This window comes from Nerophis ophidion, linkage group LG07 (genome assembly GCF_033978795.1).
Source record: "Nerophis ophidion isolate RoL-2023_Sa linkage group LG07, RoL_Noph_v1.0, whole genome shotgun sequence".
In the NCBI taxonomy this organism is placed as follows: domain Eukaryota; kingdom Metazoa; phylum Chordata; class Actinopteri; order Syngnathiformes; family Syngnathidae; genus Nerophis; species Nerophis ophidion.
Window position 1 is genome coordinate 24,261,348 of NC_084617.1, and position 14,619 is coordinate 24,275,966.

Here is a 14,619-nt window from a genome sequence, read left to right on the forward strand (position 1 = left end):
GGGAAACCCTGATTTATATCATCCATATCGCGCAACCCTAATAAAAACTACCCCGGATTCCCAAGGTTTAAAAGTATAAAACGTATCAAAGAGGCTTCTACTTTCTCAAAAACTGTTGTAAGTGATTTGAGTGGAAAAAGTTTGGACGTGGTCTGCAATTACGCTAAAGTATGAAGTTATATAGAGGGCCACACAATATAGTTGACAGTTAGCAACGTAGTACGCTGGCAGGAAGCAGACAGATGTGTCTCTACATGAGTCTCCCCAGCCTTGTAATGTAATATGTTTTAAATCTCTCTGAGCTTACGGCGGAAGCTGCTCATCGCCAAGGATGATGCGTTACTGAGTGCAGCTTTAGGTTCAGTGTTATCTTAAGCGCTTACATAAACGCTCTCGTTCCTCCGATCAGCGCTTACGTAAGCGTGATAACGCCAGTTGATGTGACGACACATCGTATGCTTACCATGCCACGGTACGTTTATATGACCTTGAAATATATAATAAATGGACACTCTATCAATAATTATGGTTCCCTCAGCAAACATTGCCTTTTGTTACATAATGTACTAACAAATTCAGTATGAAAACCTAAACAATTTATATTTAGGTGTATTTTTGTTTTAAAGGCCTACTGAAACCCACTACTACCGACCACGCAGTCTGATAGTTTATATATCAATGATGAAATATTAACATTGCAACACATGCCAATACGGCCGGTTTATCCATCCATCCATCTTCTTCCGCTTATCCGAGGTCGGGTCGCAGGGGCAACAGCCTAAGCAGGGAAACCCAGACTTCCTTTTCCCCAGCCACTTCGTCTAGCTCTTCCCGGGGGATCCCAAGGCGTTCCCAGGCCAGCCGGGAGACATAGTCTTCCCAACGTGTCCTGGGTCTTCCCCGTGGCCTCCTACCGGTTGGACGTGCCCTAAACACCTCCCTCGGGAGGCGTTCGGGTGGCATCCTGACCAGATGCCCGAACCACCTCATCTGGCTCCTCTCGATGTGGAGGAGCAGCGGCTTTACTTTGAGTTCCTCCCGGATGGCAGAGCTTCTCACCCTATCTCTAAGGGAGAGCCCCACCACATGGCGGAAGAAACTCATTTCGGCTGGTTGTACCCGTGATCTTATCCTTTCGGTCATGACCCAAAGCTCATGACCATAGGTGAGGATGGGAACGTAGATCGACCGGTAAATTGAGAGCTTTGCCTTCCGGCTCAGCTCCTTCTTCACCACAACGGATCGGTACAACGTCCGCATTACTGAAGACGCCGCACCAATCCGCCTGTCGATCTCATGATCCACTCTTCCCTCACTCTTGAACAAGACTCCCAGGTACTTGAACTCCTCCACTTGGGGCAGGGTCTCCTCCCCAACCCGGAGATGGGTTGGGGAGGAGACCCTCAACAGGAAACTCCGCGGGAAATTTAAAATTGTAATTTAGTTACGGCCGGTTTAGTTTACTAAATTACAATTTTAAATTTCCCGCGGAGTTTCTTGTTGAAAACGTTGCGGAATGATGACGCGTATGATGACGCGTGATTGTGACTTTATTGGTAGGAGGGGAAATATTAGCCCAGCACCACTTGCGGCTAAAAGTCGTCTCTTTTCATCGCGCAATTACACAGTATTTTGGACATCTGTGTTGCTGAATCTTTTGCAATTTGTTCAATTAATAATGGAGAAGTCAAAGTAAAATATGGAGGTGGGAAGTTTTAGCCTTTAGTCACACAAACACATGGTGTTTCCTTGTTTAAAATTCCCAGAGGTGAAGCTTTACTATGGATCAGAGCGGTCAAGCGAACATGGTTCCCGACCACTTGTCAACCGGCAGGTTTCGGTGAGAACATTGTAAAAGTCGCCTCTTACCGGAGATCAGCGGAGCTTCTGCCCTGCTGCAGCTTCGTGACTTTTCTCAGAGACTGGCGTCAACACACCCGTGGAAACACCCCTCCAACTATCAGGTACTATTTAATTTACTAAAACGCTAGCAACACAATAGAAAGATAAGGGATTTCCCAGAATTATCCTAGTAAATGAGTCTAAAAACATCTGAATCGGTCCCAATGCAATCGCCTTTTTTTTTAAACTTTATTTATTTTATTTTTTTTCTAGTCCTTCACTCTAAATTTCCTCATCCACGAATCTTTCATCCTCGCTCAAATTAATGGGGAAGTTGTCGCTTTTCGGTCCAAATAGCTCTTGCTGCTGGAGGCTCCCATTATAAACAATGTGAGGTTGTGAGGAGCCCTCACACCGGTGACGTCATCCTCTGCTACTTCCGGTAAAGGCAAGGCTTTTTTATTAGCGACCAAAAGTTGCGAACTTTATTGTCGATGTTCTCTACTAAATCCTTTCAGCAAAAATATGGCAATATCGCGAAATGATCAAGTATGACACATTGAATGGACCTGCTATCCCCGTTTGAATAAGAAAATCTCATTTCAGTAGGCATTTAATTCAATGGGAAAACAGTTTTCATGTTGCTATTATATCCATATTGGTTGATGTTACTATTATTTTATATATTACACTTAATATTGTTTACCTAAGTTAGTGTATACTGATATATTTTATTTTACAATTACATTCCTCGTACTTTATTACCTATGCATGTCAGGAAGTCCTCATCAAGCCACGCCTTTCCTAGATTTGATTGGTTAAACACGTGCCCTCCCCCATGTTGATTGGCTCTCCCAGTTGTCACTCACCGCATGGTCCCTTCATGTCACCGGCGGGCCTTGTTGCTCCCTCGCCGGGCTACTTTTCATAATGTTGGTGGTTCCTACGTTTCTACCTCAAACGTCCAAAAGCTGTTAAAAGCCTTGATCCAGGATGCCATGGCGGAAAAGACTGAAATGGTGCCTTTTGGCGATAGTTAGCAGCTAGGTGGCTTATTGCCGGCTAGCTAACGCTTGCTAGCGTGATAGCATTTCTTCATTATTACACTTTTTCATACGTGCTTTTTTTTTGCTTCTATTTTAGCTGCTGAAACTCAATACGCTGCTATGGAAAGAGCTAACAGCTTGCAGAGGTGAGTCAATTATTAATAATGAACTCATGTCGATTATTTCACGTCATTGTTCGTTTCCACGTCACGTTCGAGCTCTATGACGTCATCAACATTCGATTCACTTATGGATTGAACTTCAGTCCATTTATCCATCCATCTTATTTTTTTAATTAATGCACACTTTGAAACACTTAACTTGATTGAAAGTGTAGAACAGCATTCCTTTTTAAATAGTTTTACACTGTATGATGAAACCTAAACACAAATGTACCTTTTCAAACCAAAAAACCTAACACAAACACCACCGGCTAACTTATGTTATTAGTAAATCCTTACATTTTGATACAACGTTTTCACTTCCGATACGATACCGATATCGTAGCCTTGAGTATTGGCCGATGCCGATATCAATACAATACAGGCACGAATCATCCATATATTTATTCTTTATTTTGTTGTGTGGAATGTTAGAAAAGGCTTGATAAAGTGATGTTACTGATGTTGTAGTGTTAAAACAGAAAACAATAGTCAGCAAGAGTAGGTATAGGAAAAACTGACCCATTTATTATTAACCAATTGGTTACATAAATGTTAACCTTCAATATAAGAGTATTACCTCAACAAATCCAATAAAAACAAAATGTTATATTTAAAGTGCAAAATAACCACTAATACCAACATAATTATACAATTGAATAGAATAAATTAAAAATAAATTAAAGACCCTGAAAAATAACCTAAATAAATCCAATTAAAAAAAAAAAAAAAAAAACGTTTTAAAGTGCAAACAATTCAAGTTCACTTCAGTTATTTTTTTACTGTCAGCATATGTTGGAAACAACTGTGGGCAGGGACAAAAACTACTTTTTAACCTCTTCGTGCATCTGGGGTATAGTTTTGTCTACAATGTAGTGGCGGCTAGAAATAATGTAGCGAGGTTCGAGGTGCTCCATTACTCACCACCGACAGGGGGTGGTCATCAAGCACAATAAACTGGACTATTTTCTAGTATGGCCATTGCCTTTTTGCTGTCCCGTGGTAGTTTGTCACATCCTGCAAAGCTTTCGGCCACCGTGGGTTGTTGAAGCGAGCCAGAGGTTTTTTGTTTCGCCTTCCTGCTCTCGTGAAAATCCCCATGTTCTTTTTTGTGGTGTTTTTTTCAAATGTGCGATGAGGTTGCTTGTAATGAACCTTCCCGGTTTTGTCCCTCCACGGGACACTTGCGCCTGAAAAAATGTTGCATTTAGCGCCAACGTCTTTGTCCGAGTTTACGTTAAAATACTTCCACACAGCCGACATCACTACACTTTGCTGCAAGCACACGCGTGGTCGTTGTTGTGATCACGTGGGCTGTGCATGCTGGATCAAGATCCTGTTATTCTGCGGCCGCCACCTGCTGTGTTGGAGTGTGAACAAACCAGAGTCACCTATTATCGAAGTACTGCAGCGTCAAATGGACAGCTTATATCGGAGCGCTTATATCGGAGCTTTTAGATTCAGTCCGATAAAATCCGATATTCACTTTTTTGGCTAATATCGGACTGATTTCCGATATCGATATCGGATCGGGACATACCTAACATTTTCTATAGCACTTATCCTCACTCGGTTGGGTTACCATGACTGGTGTATATACAAGTATTTGGCCACCTGCCTTGACTCACATATGAACTTATAGTGCCATCCCATTCATAACCCATAGGGTTCAATATGATGTCAGTCCACCTTTTGCAGCTACTACAGATTCAACTTTTCTATGAAGGCTGTCCACAAGGTTGCGGAGTGCGTTTATAGGAATTTTCCACTATTCTTCCGAAAAGCTCATTGGTGAGGTCACACACTGATGTTGGTCGAGAAGGCCTAGCTCTGTCTCCTTTGTAATTCATCCCAAATGTGTTATACGGGGTTCAAGTCAGGACTCTGTGCAGGCCAGTCAAGTTCATTCACATCAGACTATGTCATCCATGTTTTGTGCACAGTCATGTTGGAAGAGGAAATCCCCCGCTCCAAACTGTTCCCACAAGGTTGGAAGCATGGAATTTTCAAAAAGGTTTTGGTATCCTGGAGCATTCAAAGTTCCTTTCAGTGGAACTAAGGGGCCCAACTCCCGAAAAACAACCTCACACCATAATTCCTCCTCCATCAAATTTTACACTCGGCAAAATGCAGTCTGAAATGTACCGTTCTCCTGGATAGCTCCAAACCCAGACTCGTCCATCAGATTGCCAGATGGAAAAGTGTGATTCATCACTCCAGAGAACACGTCTCCACTGCTCTAGAGTTCAGTGGCGACGTGCTTTACACCACTGCATCCGATGCCTTGCATTGGACTTGGTGATGTATGGCTTAGATGCAGTTGCTCGGCCATGGAAACCCATTCCATGAAGCTCTCTGCGTACTGTACGTGGACTAATTGGAAGGCCACATGACGTTTGGAGCTCTGTAGCAACTGACTGTGCAGACGGTCTTTGCACTATGCGTTTCAGCATCCGCTCACCCATCTCTGTAAGTTTATGTGGCATACCACTTCGTGGCTGAGTTGCTGTTGTTCCCAAACTCTCTAATATTCTTATAATAAAGCCGAAAGTTGACTTTGGAATATTTAGGAGCAATGAAACTTCACGACTGGATCTGTTACACAGGTGACATCTATGACAGTTCCACGCTGGAAATCACTGAGCCCCTGAGAGCGGCCCATTCTTTCACAAATGTTTGTAGAATCAGTCTCCATGCCTAAGTGCTTGATTAGGACACCTGATTCTGATCATTTGGATGGGTGACCAAATACTTTTGACAATATAGTGTATTTTATAAATGTCTATATTTTCCACAATTACAAATGACCTAATTAGTCTGCCATTCATGCATGTCACGCACAGCTGTTTCGTACACACAGGGAAAGAGTGCACAAACACAAAAACATTCCAAGAGAAGAAATGACAATTTGCAGTCTTGTTATAAAATATACGTTCAAAAATAGCTGACATTAGTAACTAAACTTTGATAAGTAGCCATCGTTAGCGAACAAACTTGTAAGAAAAATGTCCAGGAGGTGTTTGTCTATTAACCTGTTTTGTCTTTTCTTAAAAACTCAGTGTTTACATTTTCCTTCTAGAGTAGGTGTGTCCAAACTTTTTCCAGCGAGGGCCGCGTAAATAAAAAAAAATTAAGGATACGAGGCCACGTTGATACATTTTGGTCATTAAAGATACTAAAATCAAAACAATATGTAGAAGTGGGGGAAAATAATTTTCAGATTAATCACAATTCGGACATGGATGATCATAAAATCAATTAGTAAATGTCGATAATCGATTTATTTATTGTAAATAATGTCGTGTAGACAGTTCTAAAATTTGGCTGACTGCAGCAAGCTTTACATCGAGAGATTCGACCAGCTCCTTTATTATTTTGTTCCTGTTTTGCACACATTTGCCTTAATTTAATAAATGTGGTGGAAACTAATTTAACTGGTTCTTATTACAAATGCACTGTTTTTGAAAGTTGCAAGTGATAAAAGCTTATTTAGTGAAACTAAAATAAATGTAAAACTGCATCAATATACATAAATTGAAGATGTATCACTAATTGATTTTTGAATCGTAATCATATTCGAATCGTGAGGTGCCCAAAGAATCCCACCTCTACAAAATAGTTTAATCAGTATATGCTAAACTATCTGAACACAACATCTTAGCTTCGTGTTATCTCTAACAAAGCATATTCTACGTAATGTTGCCCTAAATTAAGCATTTCCAATTATTAAATGGCAAAATAAACTCAAAATATTAATATTACAGTAGTATTGGCTACTAGATGAGACCAAAACAATCAGACCACGCTGTTCAGTATCTTGGCCACTGTTTGGCTCAGCCTCAGTCAAAATTACTAACAATAACATGTTAACTTTTTAATCTAATTTTGCAGCCAAATGCTTCAGACCAATAACTTGGTACTTGACACGTGTTAAAAATTAGCATGCTCACATTCGCAAGCTAACTTTGTTAGCCAAACATCTTAGAGTTATATGATTAGGTGCCTGGCACACGCTAACTGTTAGCATGCTAACGTTTTTTGTTTAGCTAATCTTACATGTTTATGCTTCAGTCATAGGACTTGCTTAATAATTAATTGAATTAAATGATACAAGTTAATGCTAATGTTATTACTTTCAAACTTTTTCTTGTTACACACACGAGCGCCCACGCAATTGTTCATCACGCTCCCATGGTTGATGACAATAAAACTTTCTAATCTATCCTATTCTACAAGCATGTCACTCTGCAGTTTGCAGACTTTGTACTGTGACAAGTGTTGGCAAGTGTGTCAAGGTTCAAGATTGACATGTAGGGCTGGGCGATATGGCCTTTTTTAATATCTCCATATTTTTAGGCCATATCGCGATACAAGATATATATCTTGATATTTTGCCTTAGCCTTGAATGAACACTTGATGCATATAATCACACCAGTATGATGATTCTATGTGTCTACATTAAAACATTCTTGTTCATAATGCATTATTATATGCTCATTTTAAACTTTCATGCAGAGAAGGAAATCACAACTAAGTCAATTGACCAAAACTGTATTTATTAGGCAGTGGCACAAACGTTCATGTAATTTCCAAAACAGAAAGTGTAAGATTGTCAGAGACATTTTAAGTGTCAAATAAAAATGAGCTGCATAAAAAACCCGCAGCTCTGGAGCCGCATGTGGCTCTTTCATGCCTCCGCCGTGGCTCCCTTTGGGCTTTGAAACCGAATGTCAACAAATAATGGTTGCTTGATCTATTATATTTCATTTTATATAGTTAGTTCATTTGAATTTAACAGTTGTTATTTTGGAGAGTTCTGGGATCTTGTCATAGGAAAATAAAACCCATTTGAATATATTGTCGATGGAGATGTATGTCACAGCCCTTATGCGACATCTCTTGCTGCCATGCAATTGAATTGTTTTTAGCGGTCAACCCCTAGCAATGGACGGATCAAAAAAGAGAAACATTTTATCTACTTACATTTTTATTAATTTGCTGTTTATATTGATGACTAGGTAGTTTTCAATTTTTGGTCAAATGAATATATCGTAGTCGTATGTCTTCAGAATATTGGAATGAGTTGATTTTAATTTTTTTATTCATTAATAAGGGAAGGAACAGTGTATGTTGTTTCTAATGTTCAAAATAATTTGATGATTTGCTTCATTATACCCAGAAATAAATCAAATAAGTGTTTGATTTCATAGGTCCTATAGCTTTATAGCACACGTATAAGGAAACTAAAAGTGGTGTTATGGTCATTTTAAGAATCTACCAGTTTGTGGCTCTAGGTGGGTTTTATTTGGGGTGAAGTGAGCTCCATTGGCTCTTTGTATGCTGAAGGTTGCCGACCCCTGCCCTATGTGGTAGGTTACTTCGGATGTTATTAAATTCTGTTGTTGACTATTTTTTTCCATACGGTGATGTGGAAATGTTTGACTCGGCATATTGTTGGTGTGGCACCGAATGGATATGTTGAGATGCGGAGTAAGCACTCTTCATTCTCTAGCAGGTGACTTTTCAAATGACGCTACATATTAGCAGTAATGCTACTTTTAATAGCAAAGCTTTTGCCGCATGCTTGACTTATTACGGTTGTCTGTTCGACTTATTTCTACTTGAAGCCAAACCACTGCCAGGCGATGGACCCCCTGCTGTTTTTCTTTGGAATTAATTTTTCCTTCATTCGCACCTTCTTTCTCTCGTATTACCACTCTCACGGCTTAGCTTGCATGACAGCTAACGTTACCCATGCTGCTCCCTCTCTGCTCCGTGAGGGCGTATACGTATGTGACGTATGACGTGACAGTATGTGACGTATGTAATAAGGTGCGCTTGCTGTCTGTGAGAAGGAGAGGCAGGAAAGAGGGAGAATAGCCTGTAATGTAATGCCAGCAGCTAAAAGCAACTGCGTGAGAACTTATACTCCTATATCACAATATAGTCATTTTCTATATCGCACAGTGACAAACACGCTATATATCGTGTATAACGATAAATCGCCCAGCCCTATTGACATGTAATAAATGAGAATTGTCTGTATTGAGTCCCGACTGTTAAAATAATCAATCTTTATGACTGTGTGTTTCAGGTTCATGAACAGGCGTCCCTCCGCTAATTGTCGCTACCAGCCTACCCGCTACGAGCATGCCGCCAACTGCTACACACACGCAGTGAGTCTCCACCCCACCGCCATCCACATGCACACAACCTTGCTTGGCTCATCTTTATCTCTTCGTCAGGCCAGTTCCTAATCGGGGGTCATCCCTCTTCGTCACGCCAGTTTTCTGATCGTTTTTGTCTTTCCTTCACGCCGGTTGCTGATTATCTTTGTGTCTTTGTCTCCGTCACGCTAGTTCCTGATTGTCTTTGTCTCTTTGTCACACCAGTTTTCCGATAGTCATTGTCTCTCTCTGACACGCTAGTTCCTGATTGTCTTTGTCTCTCGCCGTTACTCTGGTTCCAAATCGTCTTTGTCATGCTAGTTCCTAAATGTCTTTGTCTCTGTCAGTCACGCCAGTTGCGGATCGCCTTTTTCTCTCTACGTCACGCTAGTTCCTGATTGTCTTTGTTTCTCTTCGTTACTCCAGTTCCGGATCGTTTTTGTCTCGCTTTGTCACGCTAGTTCTGGATTGTTTTTGTGTCACTAGTTCCTGATCGTGTTTGTCTCTTTCTGTCGCGCCAATTGCGGATGGTCTTTGTCTCGCTATGTCACGCTAGTTCCGGATCGTCTTTGTCTCACTCAGTCACGCCGGTTCCTGATCGTCTTTGTCTCCCTCAGTCTTTCCGGTTCCTGATCGTCTTTGTCTCCCTCAGTCACGCCGGTTCCTGATTGTCTTTGTCTCTCCGTCATGCCGGTTCCCGATCGTCTTTGTTTCGCTCCATATCTTCAGTTCCTGATCAGTTGTGTCTCTCTCCGTCACGCCAGTTCTTGAATCTGCTTTGTCTCTGTCCGTCACATTAGTTTCTGATCAGTTTTGTCTCTCTCCGACACGCTATTTCCTGATAGTGTTTGTTTTCCGCCACGCTAGTTCCCGATCGTCTTTGTCTCTGTGTCACGCCAGTTCTTAAATTGTCTTTGTTTCTGCGTCACGCTAGTCTTGATGGTCTTTGTCTCTCTCCGTCTCACCAGTTCCTGATCGCTCCCGCCTTGGTGGGCATGGCGCTGCTGCACCGGTTGTCAGACAACCAGTGGCAGCGCGTGACGGCGTGGGTGTACGGTCTGGGCCTGTGCGCCCTCTTCCTTGTGTCCACCGTTTTCCACATCATCACCTGGAAGAGGAGTCATATGAGGTGCGTCGAGGGGGGCGCGGCTTCTTTAAGGCGTCGATTGATGTTGTGGTGACGTTGCAGGGAGGTGGAGCACTGCTTCCACATGTGCGACAGGGTGGTCATCTACGTCTTCATCGCTGCCTCTTACACGCCGTGGTGAGTCTTCGGCCACACTTCTATACTCAAGCACCAACCACTCTGACATCATCTTGTTTTTGTTCCTTCAGGCTGAACCTGCGAGAACTGGGGCCACTCGCTGCTCACATGCGCTGGTTTGTTTGGCTGATGGCGGCCGCCGGAATCATCTATGTCTTCAACTACCACGAAAAGTAGGTTTCACCACCATATCCATCCATTTCCTACCACTTGTCACTTTTGGCGAATGATTGATAATTGTCAATAACGATCAGGGGTCTGCAACCTTTGCTTTCTCCTAAAACATTTTTTCCATTTCTTCCACTAAAGTAAAATGGTCTGAAGCCGCAAAACATAACACAGCTAACACACTTTCTAAAAGTGTTAATCTTTTATTTAAATAAACAGGCTAATGCAAAATCTAACTTTTTTTGAGGCGTTTCTTATTTTGGTTCTGTTTCATGGTCAGCTAACCCCCACATCTGCACACGCAGGCTCCTTCTCTTTTCATTGCCTTCCTTGCTCCTCAGGATTCAGCCTGTCCACATTCACGGCCCTACGGACAATTGTAGAACTCTTTTCAAAGATGGTGATTATCCTCTGGTTTTTAAAGGACATCTCACTAGGAACGACAAAAAAAGAACCTTTGTTTAGAATAGTGGTACCCAACCTTTTTGTAGCTGTGGACCGGTCAACGCTTGATAATTTGTCCCGCGGGGTTGGGTGATTCTTTTTTTTTTTTTTTTTTTTTTTTTTGGTCATGAAAAATGGAGGTTTTTTGGGTTGGTGCACTAATTGTAAGTGTATCTTGTGTTTTTTATGTTGAATTAATAAAAAAAAAAAAAAGTAAAAAAAAATTCTTCTGCAGTCCGGTACCAACCCAGTGGTTGGGGACCACTGGTTTAGAGGATGTCGACATTTAACTTGCCATGATGCATGTACAAGAAAAAAAAAAGAATAAAAATTGTGAAAAGTTTAGAAAGACATTTGGACTTAACGCTTTTACCCCTTTTTTGTGTGTGTTTTTTACGTCACAAACAAGACTGGGTGCAAATTGCATTTGTGACCAAATATTGGGGTCTTTTTTTAAATTGAAATCATGCTAGTACTTGTGATTATGCAAACTCAAAAAGGGTGATTAATCTGATTTTTAAAAATGTATCGCTTGACAGCATTACTAACAACATATTGATAATAATTAATTTATTAATTAATTTAATTTATACGATCTGCCGAAGGCCAATAAATGATCCGTGGGCTGAAATTTAGACACCCCTGTCCTAAAGTGTTCAATAATTACACTTGTTGCTTGGTTCGAAAATGAGTATTAACATGTGTGTGAATCCTCGCTTAATATAGCGACAAAGGTGTTAAGTTAGCAACGTTGATGCCACGTCTTCTTATTCTCTGGCAGACCAAACGTGTTAGAAACAGTTACAATGCCATCTGCTGTATGAAGTTGTAATGACAAGCTATAATTAGACAGTCCCGTTATAGTGTATTGATTTAATACATGTGCGGCCCCTAGAGAATTTTTAACACACACATTCTTAAAAAAAAAAAAAAAACAAGTAGAATAAAAGAGCATACAGGTGAAATTTCATGAGAAAACTTTGCAATATGGTCTATAATAACACAAAATAATGAATTCAAATCAAGTTTTGTTTTTTTCTTAAATGAATTGACCTATTCAAAGCGCTAACTACTTCACATCAAATATTCCACTTCGAAATATTTTTTATGGAAAATATAGCATATGTTTTGTGTTTGCTCAAAAAATAATAAATCACAACCATTGTTTTTTATGAACTATTTCAGGCTCCAATTACTTCACATCAAATGTTCCACGAAAGTATATTTTTATGGGAACATTTGCATATTTTGTGTGTTTGCCGTATACAAGATCAAATTTTCTTTAACAGAAAGTACATCAAAAAATAATACAAACTTATAATTGAAGGAAAGTTCCAAAGTTGATGTAGAGCAGGGGTAGGGAACCTATGGCTCTAGAGCCAGATGTGGTGGCTCTTTTGATGACTGCATCTGGCTCTCAGATAACACGATAAGTAATGAATAATTACTAATCAGTGTTAAAAATAACGTTCAAAATATAAAACATTCTCAGATATTGGGTTTCTCTATGTAAAAGCGCTGTGAGTCTCTAAAGAAAAGCGCTATATAAATACAATTGACTTCACTTCACTTCATGCATTTTGATCCATCCATCCGGTTTCTACCGCACCTGTTCAAGAAGATGTATCAATGGTAAGAGGCATTTTCTTTATTATAGGTTAGTTTCAGAATAACAATGCTATTAAAAAGAATAAGAGACTCATTATACTCTAAAAATGTTGGTCTTACTTAAAAATGCACACATTTTGTTGTATTCAGAGGTAAAAAAATATATGGCTCTCACTGAAGTACATTTTAAAATATTTGGCTTTCATGGCTCTCTCAGCCAAAAAGGTTCCCGACCCCTGATCTAGAGATTTAAGCGTTAAAGTAAAAATAAAAAATGATTACTTATTTTTAACGCTTTTATGAGTGGGACCCTTTTGGATCCCCAATAATTTGTGTGGGGTTTTTTCAAACTGTTAAACTGCTCAAATAATAACTATGAATTAAAATCAATGTTATTATAAACTATCAACCTATTAAAAGCTCAAATTACCTCACATCAAATACCGGCATTCCACTTTGACATTTTGGAAGGGGAAATATTGCATATTTTGTGTTTTTGTCATAGAAAACAGATTTGAAAAAAAAAGGGCATAAAACAGAAAAAGTGTTAAACTTTATACTGACAACTTGACTGTAAGTTGATCTAGAGCTTTAAAAATAAACATTTTTTAAAGACTTATTATTTTATAACTGAGACCCTTTTCGTCTCTGGGTCCAAACTTGATGGGAGTCCTGAAGTAAAAAAAATGTTTGTAAAAATGTAAAATAACAAAATAGCCCCTCCATACTTTAATTTTACAGTGAACGCCTAAGTTTTAATAGCCACTAAAATAATTGAATGTATGCAGAACAATGGCATTAAGGCAAGATAAAAATAAATAGTAAGAATAAAGATGTTTTTTTTTCTCCTCCTGATGTTTGTTGTCAGGTACAAAGTGGTGGAGTTGACCTTCTACTTGACTATGGGCTTCTTCCCTGCATCCGTGGTCGCCTCAATGGTGAGTATGTCGCCCCCTGGTGGCTCAGTTCAGCACGACAGGCTATAAGCGCAGCCTCTTACCTTCCAGAACAACACGGAGGGTGTTCACGAGCTGGCATGCGGCGGCCTCATCTACTGCCTGGGCGTGGTCTTCTTCAAGAGCGATGGCGTCATCCCCTTCGCCCACGCCATCTGGCACGTGTTTGTGGCACTCGCGGCCGCCGTGCACTACTATGCCATCTGGAAGTACCTCTACAAGCCCTCCGGCGCCGATGCCCTCTTCCACTCGTGAGACACCGCCGAAATAACGTTTACGACCACGAAATGTTTACCCTCTTTTCCTATGCGGTTCTTTGAAGCCCAAACTTTTCTATCACTTCCTGTCATTCCACTGGCAGAGAGGAGGAGCCGAAACGCTATGAGGCGGGGTTATCTTTAAAAACCTCTTCCTGTCACGCCAGAAAGAGAATTTTAGTGAAATCGAAAGTGTTCAATTTGGCTAAAGTCAAGATGGACACATGTGGGCGAACTGGCGAGGGCGGTGCCTTGACTGAAGGGCGGAGCTTAGGCCATTAACATTTGACTTATTTAGCGCCCCCTGCTGGTCTTTTGCTGCACTCCGGGTGACATGAAGGTGCTGAGAAGTCAATGTTGATGTCGTCTTTGTGACATGTGTTCTTGTAAAGTTGGCCTTCCTGCCGCCATCTTTTGTGGTGCTACTCGCTCTCCTCTTGCGACAATAAAAGCAGAAAAAAATGCAAAAGGTCTTTATTTATAGCGTCAGGTCAGAAAACACAAAGCTGACTGAGAACCTGTTCTTGTCTCACTGTTGCCGTGGCTACGCTGCATGAGGTCTTGTCTCCACGGCAACGAGAGGCACACAAAATGACGGCTAACGATCTGTGACGTCATCATCTTATTTCCCCACACTGTAACAAAGACAACTTGATGAACTCGCCTCGCCACAACAGGACTCCAGGGGGCGTCCACTAGTGATGT

At 40.7% G+C, this 14,619-nt stretch overlaps 1 protein-coding gene across 4 annotated transcripts in view; it reads left to right on the plus strand.

Moving 5' to 3' along the window:
• LOC133556087 (monocyte to macrophage differentiation factor-like) overlaps positions 1 to 14,383 on the plus strand; it is a 30,681-nt gene extending 16,298 nt beyond the window's left edge. Inside the window, exons 1-8 of one of the 4 annotated variants that reach the window (XM_061905699.1) lie at positions 1,806 to 1,964; positions 2,986 to 3,034; positions 9,145 to 9,226; positions 10,186 to 10,346; positions 10,407 to 10,481; positions 10,553 to 10,654; positions 13,570 to 13,639; positions 13,709 to 14,383. In XM_061905699.1, the coding sequence (XP_061761683.1) occupies positions 3,009 to 3,034; positions 9,145 to 9,226; positions 10,186 to 10,346; positions 10,407 to 10,481; positions 10,553 to 10,654; positions 13,570 to 13,639; positions 13,709 to 13,912 (720 nt within the window). In that variant the 5' untranslated portion in view covers positions 1,806 to 1,964; positions 2,986 to 3,008 and the 3' untranslated portion in view covers positions 13,913 to 14,383. Of the gene's footprint in view, positions 1 to 1,805; positions 1,965 to 2,686; positions 3,035 to 9,144; positions 9,227 to 10,185; positions 10,347 to 10,406; positions 10,482 to 10,552; positions 10,655 to 13,569; positions 13,640 to 13,708 lie in introns of those variants that run through there. The other 3 variants (XM_061905697.1, XM_061905698.1, XM_061905696.1) reach the window with 3 other exon arrangements.
• Positions 14,384 to 14,619: the final 236 nt, after the last annotated feature.